The 17,302-nt window shown below is 53.1% G+C and overlaps 2 protein-coding genes across 4 annotated transcripts in view; both read left to right on the top strand.

Moving 5' to 3' along the window:
* The first annotated feature begins 824 nt into the window (after positions 1 to 824).
* Positions 825 to 6,450, top strand: AMBP (alpha-1-microglobulin/bikunin precursor). Its single transcript, XM_056352871.1, has 10 exons — positions 825 to 1,022; positions 1,643 to 1,785; positions 2,064 to 2,140; positions 2,665 to 2,778; positions 3,269 to 3,370; positions 3,888 to 3,925; positions 4,582 to 4,660; positions 4,752 to 4,919; positions 5,108 to 5,284; positions 6,298 to 6,450. Exons 1-10 carry the CDS (start codon positions 915 to 917, stop codon positions 6,327 to 6,329), a joined length of 1,038 nt encoding a protein of 345 aa, XP_056208846.1. The 5' UTR covers positions 825 to 914; the 3' UTR covers positions 6,330 to 6,450.
* Positions 6,451 to 7,552: 1,102 nt separating this feature from the next.
* The window catches only part of RABL6 (RAB, member RAS oncogene family like 6), a 58,695-nt gene continuing 48,945 nt past the window's right edge, over positions 7,553 to 17,302 (top strand). For 2 of the 3 annotated variants that reach the window (XM_056351707.1, XM_056351706.1), the window contains exons 1-2: positions 7,553 to 8,115; positions 16,444 to 16,578. In XM_056351707.1, coding sequence (XP_056207682.1) covers positions 7,986 to 8,115; positions 16,444 to 16,578 — 265 coding nt within the window. In that variant the 5' untranslated portion in view covers positions 7,553 to 7,985. Of the gene's footprint in view, positions 8,116 to 11,517; positions 11,655 to 16,443; positions 16,579 to 17,302 lie in introns of all 3 variants that reach the window. The other variant, XM_056351708.1, reaches the window with a different exon arrangement.

Below are 17,302 nucleotides of genomic sequence, written 5' to 3'. Positions count from 1 at the left end.
GCCCATGCCCAGGCTGCTGCCCCCCCAGCAGCCCACCACGGTGGGCCGCGTGCCCCCAGGCCCGTGCCACGGGCCCACCGTGCCCAGGAGGGTGAAAGTCCAACCGGCTGCGGCAAGCGCCCCCTCCCCGGCCCGTTTCGGTCAATACCGGGCCAGGGGCCAAGCTGGGGGGGGGGGGGGGGGGGGCGCGGGTCCTGCCCTTTGCTCTGTTTGCCGTTTCCCTCCGACTGTTTGGTTTCAGTTAATCATCCTGTGAAGGCAAACAGTGGTGGAGAGGGATGGAGTGCCCCACGCCTCCCGTACCTGTTCCTGCCTGGAATAAGCACCCTTGGCTGCGGGGTGGGGTACACCCAGCTGGCTCCCAGGTGGTGGCCACCAACTTGGGACCCCTGGGAAAGAGGGTCCCGAAGGGGAGCAGGCAGCTTGGGCTCCGCTCCCTGTGGACACTGGTCAGGGTTAGGCAGTCTGGGGTGAGAGCTGGGGACCCCTCGGTCCTTTCCTCCCTCCAGGATCAGGCTGCTCTGCTGGGGCTGGAGGCAGCATCAGGGCGTTTTGCAGGATGCCAGGGCAGGAACATGAATCCTAAGGTAGAATAAAGGAGACTGGCAGGTCCTGGCCCCCTGTCTGGTGGTGTAGGAGCGATCATGGCGGCAGGATGCTCCCCTCCCCTCCTGCACCCCACACCAGCTCTCCACAAATCCCCACCACCACCGAGGCCAGCGGCGATCCCGGGGGCCACATGGCCAGGGCATGCGGTGCCACCAGCTGCTCCACCCCCGGCAGCCCCCCCCCAGCCCGGCCGGCCCCGCTGGCCGCAGTCTGAAGGTCACACTGCTGCGCAGTGGGGACAGCGCAGAGTCCGGGATCCCACTGTTGTGCTGGGGCTCAGCGGCACTCTGAAACCACCAGCCACCATGTTTTGGGGTCTCCTTTCCCTCCTCCTCTTTGCCGTGGCCAACGGGACCCCCGTCGGGGACCAGGATGAAGATATCCAAGTGCAGGAGAATTTTGAGGCTGAGCGGGTAATGGTGGCTTGTGGTGCCTTAATTCTGAGGGCAGAAGGGATGGGGGAAAGGTTTATTTCATTTTCCTCCAGAAAGAAGGGCGATATTACCTATGCCCACGTCAGGCTGTGTGGGACAGGCGCTGGTCAGGGGGTGCCAGCACCAGCCTTCAGGGTGGTCTCACCCCGGCAAACACCCAGGCAGGGCAGCTGGAGCCTGAGTGGCCATGGTAGAAGGACCCTGTGAGATGTCTCTGCCCAAACTAAGAGGTGCAGGCAGGGCCTGCAGGCAGCCCCAGTGCACAGGATTTGTGCAGGATGCAGGTTGCCTGGGAGATCTCCCTGCCAGGCTCTGCACAGCCCTGCACGTGTGCCTGCCTCTGGGCTCCAACCAGGACACACAGGGAGGTGCCAGCCTGATGCCTCCAGCCCTGCCTGGTGGTCAGGGAACCCAGGAAAATCCTGTTCAATGCTGATCTGCTTCCCAAATCCTGCGGCAGCTCTGGCCTCAGCACCCTGCACCATCACCACCTCGTTTCTCTCTGGGCCATGATTTTTTCAGCTCTACAGAAAATCAGGAGATGTCCCATGTTGGTGGAGAGGGCTTGTGGTGAAGACATCACTTTCTTCTCCCTGCAGATGTATGGCAAGTGGTATGATATCGCCATCGGCACGACCTGCCAATGGATGAAGAACTACAAGGAGAAGTTCAGCATGGGCATGCTGGTGTTGGGCCCCGGCTCCAGTGACAACCAGATCAGCACTGCCAGCACCAGGCTGCGGTACGGGGCACTGCTGTGGGTGCTTGACCCTCCCCCAAAGCCACCTCCCCCAGGGGTGCTCTGTCTCCCAAGGCTTGGGACAAGACATGGGTGTTGTTTGCTCTCGTTGGCCTCAAAGCCATGAGGAAGAGCTGGATTGGGCTCAAATACCCAATACCTTGGGCAGGGGGATTTTGGAGGTCCTGTGCCATGGCCTTGGTGCCCCAGACATGATTTTCATGCAATAACCAGGAAGAACGATCACTTGGAGCAGCTGATTGTTTTCCTCCTCCCTCCAGGCAAGGTGACTGCACGCACATCTCAGGAGAGTACCAGAAAACAAACACCCCTGGCAAATACACCTACTATAACCCCAGTAAGTTGGGCTCGCTGCCGACCTGCTTGGCCCCGAGAGGTGCAGCCATGGTGGGGTGATGGGAACCAGCACCAGGCACAGCTGGTGGCTGGTGGAGGGGTTCAGGAGAGCAGGACTCAGAAGCCACTCCACAGTTTGGGCTATTTCCAGCCAAAGTATGGAATGAATTTGGGAGAAAGGGGCTGTTTCAGCCCTGTCTCTGCATAGGCACAGGACTATGAGGTGTTCCAACAGATCCCTCCTGTCCCCAAGGTCCCAAGTTGGGGCAGGGTCCCACCAGCCACATTTCAGGAGCGTTCGTGTATCTCAGTTGTCCAAACCCTTTGATTTCCAATCCTCTTGACTAAGAAAAGGCTGGTGAGCCTAAAGGGAGTCAGGGTTGTATCAGAATCTGCTTCCCAAAAATCAGCTGTTTTCTTGAATTAGCTGCCTGATTTCAGCCCCCAGCTCTGGGGCTGTCTTACACTGCCCCATTTCTCCCTGAGGGGCAGGAATGATGTCTCCTGTGTCTCTGTCTCACCCAGAATGGGATGTGTCTATCCAGTCTTACGTGCTCCGCACCAACTACGAAGAATATGCTGTCATTCTGATGAAGAAGAAAAGTAGCTTTGGCCCGAGCACCACCCTGAAGCTGTATGGTATGTCTGGCTATGGCATGTGGGGGCAAGCAGGCTCTAGGGTGGGCTAATGCAGGTCGGAAACACCACCCAAGGATCTCTCAGGTCCCTTGGCCTTGAGGGACCTGATTGTAGCTTTGGAACTGCTTCCCTGGACCAGCTCATCTTCAGCACTGGAGAGGCTGAGTCTAATGGCTCAGCTTAGGGCCACATCACGCAATGAATGGCTAAACCAGCCTGTTGTTTGGGATGAAGGTGGCAATATCTGCTTGGAAGAGACCCAGGCCCTGAAGTGGCAGGAGATGCTCTTTCATGATTGAGAAACATTAAAACCACTTTGTCCAAGCCCTTGGTCAAGGCTGGTTGAGAATAACAGAGGAGAGGCTGGGAAGGACCAAGAAGCTGGTACTGCCTGCAGCTGCCTGAGCTCTGCAGTTGGGGGGTGGTTGGGGGGGGCTGTGTGAAGGCCCCCTTCCACTGCAGTCCCGCTCACAGCCTGTTCCCTTGCAAGGGAGAAGTCCAGAGCTGCGGGACGATATCATTGAGGCTTTCCAGCAGCTGGCTCTGGAGATGGGCATCCCTGCGGACTCCATATTCATCCTGGCCAACAGAGGTAACTCACCATGAGGCATTTGTGTCTCCTGCTGCTGAGGAGATGGGGGGACAGTCAGGATGAAGGGATGGAAGATGAGGGCTTTGGTAGGATGGGATAGGAAGGAGAGAAGGCCATGTATCAGTCAGGCTTCCACCGGTTTCCAGTCAGTGGGTCCTTGCTGGGCTGTCAGGTCAATGCAGTCACAAGACTGTGCTGGGAAAAGGGTGCAGGACACCCAGGGACACTCACGACTGCTCCCTGTTGTTCGGTGCTCCCAGGACCCGAGGAGCTCCTTGCTCAGCCTGGGGTTCAGAAGGTGCTAGCATGCTGCAGGTGGGTTTGGGAGTTGTAGGGGGATGCTTCTGTGAGTGGGAGGTGGAAAGCAGCAAAAGGGGAAGAATGTTGGGGTGAAAATGGGAGGGCATCCCCTTCCCTGGGGTCCTGTGTGTGCATGGTACAGGACCACGGTGAGATGAGTTTGTCAGGACGCCTCCCCTCTCACGCTGCTGATCTTCTCTCCTGTCCTCTGGGCCAGGTGAATGTGTTCCTCAGGAGACTGCAACTGCCCCCCAGGTAAGCTGTCCAGCTGGGACCTCCTGAAATGGATCAAGGCTGGGCACATCCCCTCCAAGCCAAACCCACCGGAGACCTGGTGTCTGGGGCCAGGCTTCACGGGCAGGGCATGTTTTTGGACAGTGGCTGCAGCAACCACCCTGGGAGGTGCTCTTTCACCTCTGCTGAAGGGCTTTGCCTGCAAAGATGAGGGCACAGGCAGGTGCAGGCTTCCAGGCGAGGGTTCTGGGGGCCAGGTGGGCACTAGGGCTCATTTGCAAGTGGAAGGCAATGGCCTTTCCTATTCTGTCTTTTTTTTTTTCATGGGTTAGAAGTCGCTGCATGTGGAGCCTGGTGTCTCCTTGCCTGCTTGTGAGTGTCCCAGCCAGGCTGTAGATGCCCTCTCCAGGGATGGAGAAGCAGCTTAGCACCCCACTGGGGCTTCAGCTACCATCACTCAGCACAGGGTTGAGTTTAGAAAGATTTTCAAGAGGGAGTGGGACTTTCATAGGAGAAACAACCTAGGGGATTCAAGAGCAGAGACACATTCCCAGCACAGGGCATGATGGGGGCACACCCTGACATCCCGGGGGCGGAGGGGGTCCAGGGGCAAGTGGGGGGCAGCAGGTCCCACAGGCAGGGGTTAATGCCAGCTCTGTGCTTCCTTCCCCGTGCAGAGGGCACGGAGAGCGGTTCTGCCCCCCGAGGAGGGCTCGGCTGCGGGACCCCTGCCCCCTTACATCGGCAATAAGGAAGGTATGTCCCCTAAGGGAGGGGGGCTGCATCAAGCGTCCCCCTGCCCCGCATCCCATTTGCCTGTGACAGCCCATGCTGTGCTCATCTGCAGACTCCTGCCGGCTGAGCCAGGACCCCGGGCCCTGCAGCGGGATGATCTCCCGCTTCTTCTACAACTCTTCCTCCATGGCCTGTGAAACCTTCCTCTATGGAGGCTGTCTGGGCAACGGCAACAATTTCTACTCGGAGAAGGAGTGCCTGCAGGCGTGCCGGACGGAGGGTGAGCGGGTGACCGAGAGACATCCCGGCAGGGCGAGGGTGTGGGAGACGCCTTTGCTGAGCCATGGGGGGGGGGGGGGGGGGGGGCGGGATCTGAGAGTGGCCTCGAACCCCACATGTCTGGCATCCATGTGGGAAGTGTGGGGGGCCCTGACCCCCTGCCCTCAGAGCAGCCCCCTGTCCCCGCAGCTGCCTGCAGGCTGCCCATTGTCCCCGGTCCCTGCCAGAAGCTGGTGACGCGCTGGGCTTTTGATGCGGCTCAGGGCAAGTGCATCACGTTCAGCTACGGAGGCTGCAAGGGCAACGGGAACCAGTTCTACTCGGAGAAGGAGTGCAAGGAGTACTGTGGGGCTCCTCCGCTGGCAGGTACCCCCACCCTGACCACCCTGCACCACGGTGTGCCAGGGGAGCCAGGGCAGCAGCCTGTACCACCTCCTGTCCTGCTGAGGGCTGGGGCTGGATGGGCTGGGGCTGCCCACGGTGGGGACAGGGCTGTCCTGGATCTAGGGTGGGTCTTGGGATGGGCTGTCCTGAGTCTGGATGGGTCCAGGATGGGTCTGGAAGGGTTTTGTGCTGTGCCTGGGTCTGGGACTCCAATGGACTGAGGAATATGGTCATTAATCTGCAGGCAGGATCACACAGCGGGGCTGTAGACGTACTGAAGCCACGGCTGAACTTCATAACAGTCTCGATAAAAGGGGGAATGGCCTTGAGCAGGCTGGGGTGCAGGGGGGAGCAGTGGAGGCCACAGCCCCCAGGCAGGGGATGCCAGTGAGGGAAGAGTGGCTGAAAGATTTGGGGATGTGAAGGGACCCTGACACCAAATAAGGACCAAAGTGGGGTCCCCACTGGGCTGGTACCCTCCGTGCAACACCTGTCAGACCCTCCAGCTCTAGTCAGTGCAGGGGGTTCCGTACTGAACCTCCTTGGGAGACACAATGGGCACCGCTCAGCCCTCGGGTGAACGGACAAGCAGGTTTTCAGGAGCGTGGCAGGGGAAATCTTCCCACAGAGAGGGGGGAGCTCAGGGGTCTTCAGCCACAGCCAGCCCGGGTGAGCCTGTTCCCAGCAGGGCGGGAGCTGGGGTCTTACTGGGAACCCACCAATAGGAGATGGGTCCAGTGTAACACATCTTAGGGCAGAGCCCATCTTTTATTATCCCTGTCACCAATATAAAGCACATTAATGCCATCGTGGTGAGTGGTGGGACACAAAGTGACATCCCGGGACAGCATGAGTGTGCATGGAGGGTCTAGACAGCTTACCCCTGCTCACTGACAGCAGGGACAAAGTGGGAAGCAGCAACCATCGCCGTCTGGCCGAGGGGCAAGGCAGGGGTCTGTGGGTCTGTCCGTCACCCTGCACCTCTCCACTTGCAGAGGACGAGGAGTTCCTGCACCTGTCAAACTGACCTGGGTGGAGGACAAACTGCCATCACCTGGCACCGGGGTCCCACGGGACAGATGCCTCCAGTATCTGTCCATCCCACAGGAGATGCCTCCAGCAGTAAATGTTCCTCATGCGCCCAGTGAGCCTAGTGTCTGTCTTTGAACTGATGGGGAGCCAAGGAAGGGGGGTCCAGGAGGGGCAGGGGATGCTATGGGGTCCTCTCTGGCCTCCCGGGTGGGGTGTCCCCTGCTTTGTGGGGCTGCTGGGTGCTTCCCACTGAGCCTCTGAGCCCCTTCCTCAGCTGCCCCCTGCCCGCATAGCACTGGGGTGCCAACCGGGGCACTGATGGGCTCCGGGCATCCCACTGGGTGGGATTCAGCTCCCCATTTCCCATGGGATGATGATGGGCAGCCAGCCAGGAGCTGGCAGGGGGGGAAAATGGGTGCCTGCTCCTCCCATGGCTGTCATGGTGGGAGCAGGGACACCTTGTCATGGGCTGGGACAGGGATCACGGGGAGGGGTGGTGGTCATGAGGGGTTTACAGCAGGGATTGGGGGGTGCCAGAGGGGGCCTTGAGGGGTCACAGGGGAGAATTACAGGGTTGGGAGAGTCACAGAGGAAAACAGTGTTGTCCCAGGAGGGGGTTATGGGGAGCACAGGGGGCTGTAGGGGGTCCCAGGAGGGAACTAGAAGTTTGTTTGGTTGTTCGGGGTTTTTCTTTGTGGGGGGTGTGATGCTGGGGTGGCCTCAGGAGCGGATTATAGCTGTTATGGGTGTCACGGGGCAGGTATGGAGGTCCCAGGAGGGGGTTACGGGGATCGCAGGGGGCTGTAGGGGTCCCAGGAGGGGGAACAGAAGTTTGTTTGTTTTTCTGGGGTGTGTGTGTGGGGTGTGAGTCGTGTCCCAGGGATGCTGGGGTGGCCTCAGGGGCGGATTATAGCTGTTACGGGTGTCACAGGGCAGCTACGGAGGTCCCAGGAGGGGCTCGCAGGGTTTATGGGGGGCACGGATCGGGGGGCTGCGGCGCTCGCAGGAGGGGACTGCGGGGGAGCCGGGGGGCTGCGGCGGTGCCAGGAGGGGGTCACACGAAGGGCTTAGGGGTGCCTGGGCAGGGTGATGTTACAGCTGGCCTTGCGGAGGGGTGTCACGGGGGTGCCGGGGGTCGCGCTCACGGCGTGCCAGGGCTCCGCAAGCCAGCCGGGCTCCGCAGGCCCCTGCCGGCCGCCGTAGCGGCGCCGCGCGCGCCCCGTCCCCGGCGGGGAGGCGGAAGAGGCAAGATGGCGGCGGCGGCGGGAGCCCCGTGCTACCTCCGCTCCCCGCGCCCGGCCCCGAGCGGCGGTGCCCGGCGGCTCTGAGCCGCCGCACCGGCCCCACCGACCCCTTCCTCCCGCGCCGGCCCCAGCCCCGGGCCATGCCCGGCTAGCGCCCCCTCCCCGGCACACGGCGGGGCCCCGGCTGAGCCCCCTCCCCGCCGCGCCGGGCCGGGCCGGGCCCGCACGCCTTCGCCCTGCCGAGCCCGGGGGGCCCCGCCTGGCCGTGCCGGCTCTGCTCCAGCCCTCATTTACCCGCTCCCCGAGCCGCAGCCCCCCGTATGCCCCCCCCGGGGCCGGCCTGCCCCTGAGCCCCGGAGCAGCAGCCCTTTTCCCGGCGGCGGTGGCGCAGGTGTGGGCCCGGAAAGATGTTCTCAGCCCTGAAGAAACTGGTGGGCTCGGACCAGACTCCGGTCAGAGACAGGAATATCCCTGCGGGGCTGCAGTCCATGAACCAGGCTCTGCAGAGGAGGTTTGCCAAGGGAGTCCAGTATAACAGTGAGTTGGAGCCCAGGCTGGGGGGGGGGGGGGGGGGCTGGGGGCTTGGGGGGGGGGGGGCAGGCGGCATCGGGCAGGCTCGTCCGATGCCCCACAGCGTGCCCAGGGACCCCGTGGGGGCTGGGGACCGCTTTCGTCGTGCATGGTGGTGGTTTTGACAGCCTTCACCCAAAGCCAAGTTTGCAATGAAATGGAAGAACTTGCGGGAGCGTGGGAGGAAGGGATGGGAAACTTTTCTCTTTCTGTGCGGGACTTGGGAACCTGTAGTGCAGCAGTGTCCCCAGTCAGCAGATGGCCTGAACGGCTGCCTGCTTTCCGCTGACCGTGGCGCAAGAGAAAGTTCCTTGTAAATCAATTTTTGTCAGTTAAAGCATAAAGAGACTAACTCCCTTGGGTGTGTGGGTGACCTTCCCTGCAGGCCAGGATAATGGTATTTATAATTAAGCCCTAGTGGTTATATGATAAGGGTCTATTGAAAAGCTCTCCCCTGCCAGGCTTTAATAAAAGGTGAGTGATGTATGCCTTTATGTGCCCTTGGTACGTAATTTCATTCTGACTATCTTTTCTGCGGCTGATGCATTTACTCTTCTCAGGGAATGTTTTCAGAATTTTTTTCTTTTCAGTGTTGAGGCGTAGGGTTGCATTTTTCCTTTGAAGCTCAGTAAAGGTTATTTCTAATACAGTGTTTCAGGAGGGCACTGCAAGTATGTGAAATACATCCCAAAGTGACAATTCTGAGACAGTAGTTAATGTCATCTGCGCTGAAAATAGAGATGGTACCAGAGAGCGCTGCAAGTATCAGCTCATCTGCGTGGATCCAGGCAGGCACTGAAGTCAGATTGCAGAAGGCAGAGAGATTGGCAGTTGTGAGAGAGACTGATTTGTAAACGTGGCACTGAATAATTTCTGGAAAGGCACATGTGTTGGAGGAATAGAGCTCATGTTGGATCTTAATCTGAAACAGAATGTGAAGGAAGAGGTTAGCGTTTGGGGGTTTGTGGGATTTTTTGCTTTGTTTAATATTATCACTATTGACTGTGCTTTTGGACTGATATGTTTTGAAGATCTCTGCTTCACTTGGGAGAGCATTTGGTGCCTTTATCCATAGCACAGCTGTTAGATAGGCCAGTAGTGCTTAATTTAGAAAATCAGTATCTTAGCTAACAGTCATGAATGTGAACAGAAGCGCAGTGTTATTGTTAAGAGACTTGATTTCCAGTGAAAGACGGGGTGTGAGGATGCAACTACTGTGCCTTGGAATACAGCACCGCATCATTAAACATGGACCCTGGAGATCTGCTAGTTAAAGATTTGATCTGTGCAGAGGCATTGTGCAGCCCACAGACCAGAACACATCCGTGTGCTTCACTGGGACAGGTTTGAGATCAGGTAGCTAACAACAGCTTGTGAATTATGTAAGAGAAAGGAGTTGACTTTTCAGACAGTGAACGTTTGTGCTGCAGACAGTACGGATCAGCTGCATCCTGCTGGCACAGCAGTCGGCAGGGCCAACTCTTTGTTAGATGTTGACTAACTGCATTGTCGATGAACCTGCACGGATGTGTACCTGCTTGCCGTTAATACAGTAAGGCCAAAAATGCCCGCCGCTGCGCTACCAGTAGCGTTGCTGCTTCTTGTCTCCTGACTGAAAGCCTCGGGAAAGCTTTTTTGTTTTGTGCTCTGTCTTACCAAGATTTGTGTTCTAGTTACTGCTTTCATATCTGGAATAAAACTGCAGCTTTCTGTCACTGCCTTAAGGGAAGCTTTCCAATCTCCATAGTAACTCTTCCCAGGATCTCTGTTATATAATATTTATAGGAGATACGGGCAGGCTTATGAAAGGGCTTCGAAGTACCCTACCTAGCCACGGCGCTGGATAGATGGGGTGGGTCCCAGCACGGTGCGGTGGTCTCTGTTGAAGGTGTTCTGTGAAGGAATGGTATTGCAAGGGCTGTTGCTTAGGAAGGGCAGAGCTGCAAATCTTGCGCATTGCCAATGCTCCTTTCTTAGCACATACATGATGCTCAGCAGCGGAGTGCAAAATGTGTTTTGTAGCCACCGTTAATCCATACAGATCTTTAAAACTCTTCAATTTCCCTGGAATTGCCTAAACCTGAACCAAAGGGTGCTGTGATGGCAGGTTTTACAGAAAAGTTTCCTTGCTTTCATAGACCATTACTGATCTTGAACTGAAGCCTGTTTCCTTCCCAGAAATATATGTAGTGTGTTGAGAATGCCTTAGGTTGCTTGCTGACAAAGTGGGCAGCAAATGGCTTGAACGGTCACCAGTGCTGAAACAGCAAAGCAGTACCTCCAAGAATTCCCCTCAGTCCCTCTTCTTACAACTTTTCTGCTTAAAATGTGCCTTAAAAGACAAAACAATTAATATTGTGTATCCTTTTGGTAAGCATTATAGTCCTTACTTCTTTTGTGTTGTTTTAGAGTGGTAGTTCCAGACTCGGATTGTAGTTTTATCAAGGATTTTCATTAAGCACTACTCCCAAAAGAAAAGCTTCCCCTCTTCCTGCTGCTTCCTGCTTTCTCTTGTTTTCTCCTGTGCCTGGCAGTTGTTTGTGCAACATGTGGCAAACCTGCTTGGACTGCTGTCTGGCCTGTTTCCCCCAGGAGGTGTGCTTGGGGTTATCTGCAGATCAGATATGCTTTGCAGATCAGATATGCTTCTTGTGGTAAGGGAACCAACTTAAAGCATTTGAATTGCAGCCTTGTAGTCACAGTCACAAAGACTTGGTGAGGGCAAGGTTGTGACCCTCCATATGGGGATTATTAGCAGAGGAGTTTGGGGTTCTTTGCCATGGGGTCTGAGATCCTTAGTTGCTGCAGTTTCCTGGAGGAAAATGGGCAGAGCTGGGAATTCCTGATTTCTAGTTCTGAGTTGGTTTGAGACCTGCTCTCTCGGCCTGTATCTTCAGTTCTTTGCTTCCATTTCCCCATCTGGAGAAAGGAAATCCCTCTATTTTTCCTGATGCAGTGACAATATGAATAGATTGATTTGCTTAGCTTTTTTCCTCACATCTCGATCTGTTCCTCATCCCTCCTCTTTTTTTCCCCCGGATAATTCTCCTGTCTTTGCTACAAACCTATGGCTGTTTGCAGTAAGTACTGATTTAACTTAAAATCAAAATAAGGCAGCAATTGTTACTGTCCCATAGGTAACAGTACTAACCTCACCTGTAATTACTGTTCCTCTTTCCACATTCAGGCACAGCCCAGGCCTGTGATGGACTGGCCTGGCTGTACCCTGAAGCTCACTCAGCTCTTCCTGTCTTGCAGATGTACAATACTCCAGCCAAAGTCTCAAATACAGATTTTGTTTTGCTAAAAATGATTTACATCACCTGCCATCTTCCTGATCTGTTTTTAAAGATTTTTTTCTTTCTTCAGGTAAAAAGTCAGTGAAAACTCATGCACTATGTAGGAGGAAAGAGACCCTAACGTGGAGAGTACCGAAGCTGGAAAGGGCTTTTGGACCTTGTCAAACGGAGTGTGTGGTGCCACAGGCACCCTACGTTGATCTAAATGTGAGCTGCTCAGGGGTGAGGGTGATCTCCTTGTCACTCCAGTCATGCCTCCTGTGAGCTGCTCCTACTGCTCATGCAGCTGGGCACTTGAGCTAGAGAAGAAAACTGAAAATGAATAATTGTGGGGTTAGTTTTCAGCCAGTCAGTTCCTGGTGCAACTCCGTGTGTAGCTGCATAAATAACACTGTTGGCACTAGGAGAGTGCTGGGGGAGGTAGGATTGCCCCTTCTGGGGAGAGCTTACAGTCAAGTCACCTGGGAGTGATCCTGAAAATACAGCTTGAGAGCAGCCTAACTGTTTAAGGAAGGGTCACTTTGTCCCTTAGAACTCACTGGTTTATGCTGCACTTCATGAGGGAATATGAATTTTAAAATGGCTCTTTAAGGTCGGCAGTGAGAGCATTTAGAAAGGCTTGGGTTTTAAAATGAGGGCAAATGGAATGTCATTTTGCCTATGCCATGGACTTGCTGCATTAATTTAGAAGAATTAAAGGAATTCTCCATTGATTGTTTCACCATCAGTAAGTAGGAAACAGAATCACACACAGGATGACAGGAAATGCAGGAAATTGTTTGTTGTCTCCGCAGAGATGCTCTGGGACCTGTAAGTGAAGTCAGCCTATAAATAAATACCATGTTCATTTTTGCCTTTATTATCCTTTTGATATTTCAGTAAGTAACTTTGTAAAAGAACAAACAGGAGTACCTCTCGGTGTACAACAACAAAGGCATAGTTAACTGCAGTAGAAAATTTCACAGGACAAAACTCCTCCACAGACTTTGTATATGTATTACCTTAAAGTTTACTTTTTAAACTTTTCTCTGAAATGCCTGCAATAGCTCCTGAGCTGCAACAGAAGGCAACCTTTGGTCTCAGATTTTTTTGCCCAAACGATGATGCACAGCCTAATGCTAATCACCTGAATCTGCCATTAGATGTCTCAGAGTGGTCCATTTTCTAGGGGATTCAAAATACAAGCATAAGAAGTCTGTTCAAGTCAGCTTACATTTCCCAGTAGCCTTGTGGTTACCACTTGAAACAAAGATGGTATTTAAAAAAAAAAAATGCCATAATGTAACAGAAAATTTAGAAAACAACATGTACGGTTTTCAAAAAGAACAAGGTAACATTAAGGTTGACTGGAAAATTCATGATGTTAATTGCTACAGAAGTTCCTGTGCCAGGTTGTGTACAGTTTATGATATTTTGGACGCTTTCTTTCCTGGGGAGGGTTTGAATGAGTTTCTCTGTTGACTGACTTCCCTTGCTGTGGGTATGAGCACGTGTGTGCACAGGCACATGGTGGTAGATCAGCTGAGGGACCTCAGCAGCTGGCTGTGAGGCCATCAGTGGAAGTGGAGCTGTTGTGTCTTTACCCAAGACTGCAGTTTCTGAGAATGCCTTTGCAGAGTGCCATCGCTACACCTGCATCTAAAAGCAGCTAAGGGCAGGGTCCTGTCGTAGAGACTGTCCCTCTGACACATGAAGGACCCACAGAAATTCAGTTTCTCTTGATTTTGTTACACTGTGATTTATGTCCCCCCAAAGGGCATGCTTGTTTCGGTTCAATTTAGCTTGTCTCTAATGCATGTAAGATAGACAGATTTTAATTTAATTTTAATCAAACTGTGGCCGTCAACAGAGGCAGTTTGGTGAATTTATTGGGGGAAGTTTAAGGTAGACCCTTGTGAGTGTAAAGTGTTTTGCCCCTTGTCCATGCCAAGGATTGCCTCCTCACCAGAGACCATCTGGGCTGTGAGCGGGAGAAGCTGAAGAGCAATACACAGTCTTGTTCTGCTTTCCCTGGAAAAGAGGATGCTGCTTCAGTGCAAAAAAGCTTGGGATGGCTGAGAGCAGTGACAGCTTAACTCTGCAGTGATGTTCACCAGAAGCTGCCGCTTAGCTCTCCCAACACCATCCCAGAAGAATGGTTTCAGCAGTGCCGGGGCTGAGAGTCACACCCATGTGGATGTAGGGAGCAGCACCACTGAACGCAGGATCCAGCCTCATCGGCTCAGCTGAGAACTGATCCTTAAGCTTTCAGTGGGTTGCTGGTTCTAGGAAGTGAGTAGGAGGCTCAGGGGGGACCTTCTGGCGCTCTGCAGCTCCCTGACAGGGGCTGTAGGCAGGGGGGGTCGGTCTCTTCCCCCAGGTAACAAGCGACAGGACAAGAGGGAACAGCCTCAAGTTGCACCAGGGGAGGTTTAGATTGGGCATGAAAAATTTCTTCATTGAAAGATCCAGTCAAGCACTGGACCAGGCTGTCCAGGGAAGTGGTGGAGTCACCATCGCTGGAGGTGTTTAAAAGATGTGTAGGTGTGGTGCTTAGAGGCATGGTTTAGTGGTGGGTTTGGCAGTGCATAGTGGGTTTGCCTGGCAAGGTTTTAGTAGGAGATGAGGGATACAGGATGGCTTCTCTAAGAAGATGCCAGAACTCCCCTCATGTCTGATGGAGCCAATGCCGGCTGGCTCCAAGATGGACCCACTGCTGGCCAAGGCCGAGCTCATCAGCAGCAGTGGCAGCACCTCTGGGGTAGCATATTAAGAAGGGGGGAAAGAAAAATCTGCACCAGCGGGAGAGAGGAGTGAGACTGTGAGAGCAACAACCCTGCAAACACCCAGGAGGAGGCAGGAGGGGCTCCAGGCACTGGAGCAGAGATTCCCTGGCAGCCCATGGGGAAGCCCACAGCAAGGCAGGCTGTCCCCTTCAGCCCATGGAGCCACCCGCAGCCTGGGGAGGACCCCACCATGGGGCAGGGGGATGCCCAAAGGAGGCTGTGACCCATGGGCAGCCCATGGTGGAGCAGCTCCTGGCAGGGACCTGTGGCCCCATGGGGAGAGGAGCCCAGACTGGAGCAGGTTTGCTGGCAGGGCTGGGGACCCACGCTGGAGGAGGGGAAGAGCGTGAGGAGGAAGGAGCAGCAAAACGAAATGTGATGAGCTGACTGTAATCTCCATTCCCCATCCCTCTCTGCCACTCAGGGGGAGGAATCGGGAATTAAGCTGAGCCTGAGAAGAAGGGACGGGTGAGGGGGGAAGGTGTTTTTCTGATTTGAATGGTAATAAATTAAACTAATTTCCCCAAGTGGAGTCTGTTTTGCCCCTGACGGTAATCACTGAGTGATCTCCCTGTCCTTATCTTAATCTGTGAGCCTTTTGTTGTATTTTCTCTCCCCTGTCTGGTTGAGCAGGGGAGTGATAGAGCAGCTTTGGTGGGCACCTTACATCCAGCCAGGGTCAAACCACCACACTGTGCTAGGTTAACAGCTGGATTCAGTGATCTTAAAGGTCCTTTCCAACCTAAACAATTCTATGATTCTGTTTTCTGGTGGAATAAGAAGTGTTTAAGGAGAAATGAGAAGGATAGAGGAGGTAATTGAAGGAGAAGCCTGGCATAAAAGGCTAGCAAAAGGATACGTTATGGCAGAATGGGAGTAAGGGCTAGGCAGAGGTAGAAGAGGCAGGAGGATGGAGGGATGTTGTGAATGAGTGATTTAGATCACTTAAAGAATCACTGTCAATGGCATTAGCAAAAGTGGGTTTAATACAATGTTGTAAAAGTGGGACTTCACAAAGTTTGATGGGAAGGTCCGCGGTACTTACTCCATGGATGAAACATACAAAGGAAAATCAAGTTAGAGTCAGGCTAGAATGATTTGCACAGAGACAGGAGATGCAAAAGGGTAAAGGAGACCCTTTCTTTGAGTCACAAGGTCTAGAGCAGACCCTGTTGCTTTCTAAACTGGTGGAGCTTAAATGTGACTAGGTCCAGTCTTAGTCTCAGATTTGGGCAACATTTTATGTCTAATGGACTTGCCTATACAAAGTTTAAAATAATTGAGTGTCAATGTCATTAGTACTGGTATAGCATGCTATCTGTCACTTACTAAGGATCGATTGCAAGTAAGATTGCAAGTCTCTCCACCTTGGGTAAGGAAGGATCTCTTGTTCTCGGGTAAGGAAGGATGTCTTGGTCTCAAGTAAGGAATTCTAGACCTTGAGAGATGTCTCTGCTCCAGGGGAGTGTCACTGGCCTGCAGCCCAGTTGCAATTCAGGGAGAACTCAAACTGAACTCATCCAAAGATCTGTCATTGGTAAGAGGTCTCTTTACCTCGAGGAGCAACCTTGAGAGGTGTCCCAGCTCAAGGGGAGATCACCGCTGTGCAGCCACGCTGCCTGGCAGGAGAGCTCAGAGAAAGCTCACTTAGGTTGTCGTATTTATGGGATAAAGTGGTTGGCTCCTAGTCAGATCGCACACAGTGGGAAGGTATGCATGAGACTCCTTGTACCCACAACTTTGCTCCTTGATAAGTGCCTTGGAAAAGCCACTTGCTATTCATGTGTTAATTGCGTGATCCGTGTTCCAAGTTCATGTGCATCAATGCTCACTGTGTCATTGCTCCTTTGTGGGTTTCCTAGAGCAGTTCTCGGCCTGGCTACGGCTCAGGGCTTTACCTCCTTTGGAGCCTGGACCAGACTGCTTCTGGTTTGGTTAAGGGTTCGAATGCATCCATCACAAAGGAGCGGAGACCTAGCTGGCTGAAGTTATGCAGATTCTGAAGATTCAATCTTGATGTTGGTTCTTTCTGCTGAGCTAGTGTGAATAGCTGAATAAACACTAATTTTAATGACTGAGGCTCATGTTTTTTAACAAACCCCATCATGCCTGTGTAATATGGGAGAACTAATTGTGTCTGAGTAATGCTTGCAAAAAGTTAACGTGCTTTTCACAGCATTCTTTGATTTGTTTTTAATCAACTTTATTTGTCTGCTTGCTCTTTTCCTCAGTGAAAATTGTCATCCGAGGGGACAGGAACACTGGGAAAACCACTCTCTGGCACCGACTGCAGGGAAAGAAATTTATTGAGGAGTATATTCCAACTCAGGAGATCCAAGTCACCAGCATCCACTGGAATTACAAAAGTAAGATGGAAGAAGTCGAGGGAGTGACAGTCATGGGACAGTGCCTTGGGGGTAGAAATTCCACTGCAGCCTCATTTGCTTCTTTCTTCTGTGTCTGCTTGGGAGATAAAATGGTCTCTCTTCACTCTTGTTATTTTAATTTATTACTCACAGTTTCTCAGTTAATATTTTTAATAACTTCACTCAGAAACTATAAGTGCTAAAGGATAGGTCTTCAGAAGCCACAATTTAAGGAAAGTGTTTAATAGGTGATCCAAAAGATTTCAGATATTTGTGATACACTTGACTTGTTAATGAAAACAGGTTTATTATGGAAATCTGTCTGTCAGGCTAACCCTGCTTTTGGTGTTACTGTGTTGCATAGAAGTGAATGGCATGGTGCAGAGTGTTTTTTTACTGATTAAAATATAAAAGCATCCTGTAATTGGTGAAGGTGACGCTTTAAAAATGACTGTAATACTATTAACTCTAGGCTGACTTACTGCAGCATAGAAGTATCTTATCAGTAGCTTTTTTTAAGTACTTGAGTCTGAGAGATAAGGTATGAATTTTTTTATTTTCCCCATTGCTCTGACAATATAAAGTGGCTATGAAAGCCTTGGATCCTGCCTGGGGAAGACACTGCAGGCACTGAAATTGCATCAGGCTGTCATTTAATGGTGCATTAAGTCCAGCTTTCAGGTTCCTGATCAAAAATGCCACAGCCTTGTGGGGTGAACCACTG

This window comes from Falco biarmicus, chromosome 9 (genome assembly GCF_023638135.1).
Source record: "Falco biarmicus isolate bFalBia1 chromosome 9, bFalBia1.pri, whole genome shotgun sequence".
Lineage (NCBI taxonomy): Eukaryota > Metazoa > Chordata > Aves > Falconiformes > Falconidae > Falco > Falco biarmicus.
The sequence above is the reverse complement of the archived record's forward strand: the minus strand, read 5'-3'. Positions and strand labels throughout refer to the sequence as shown.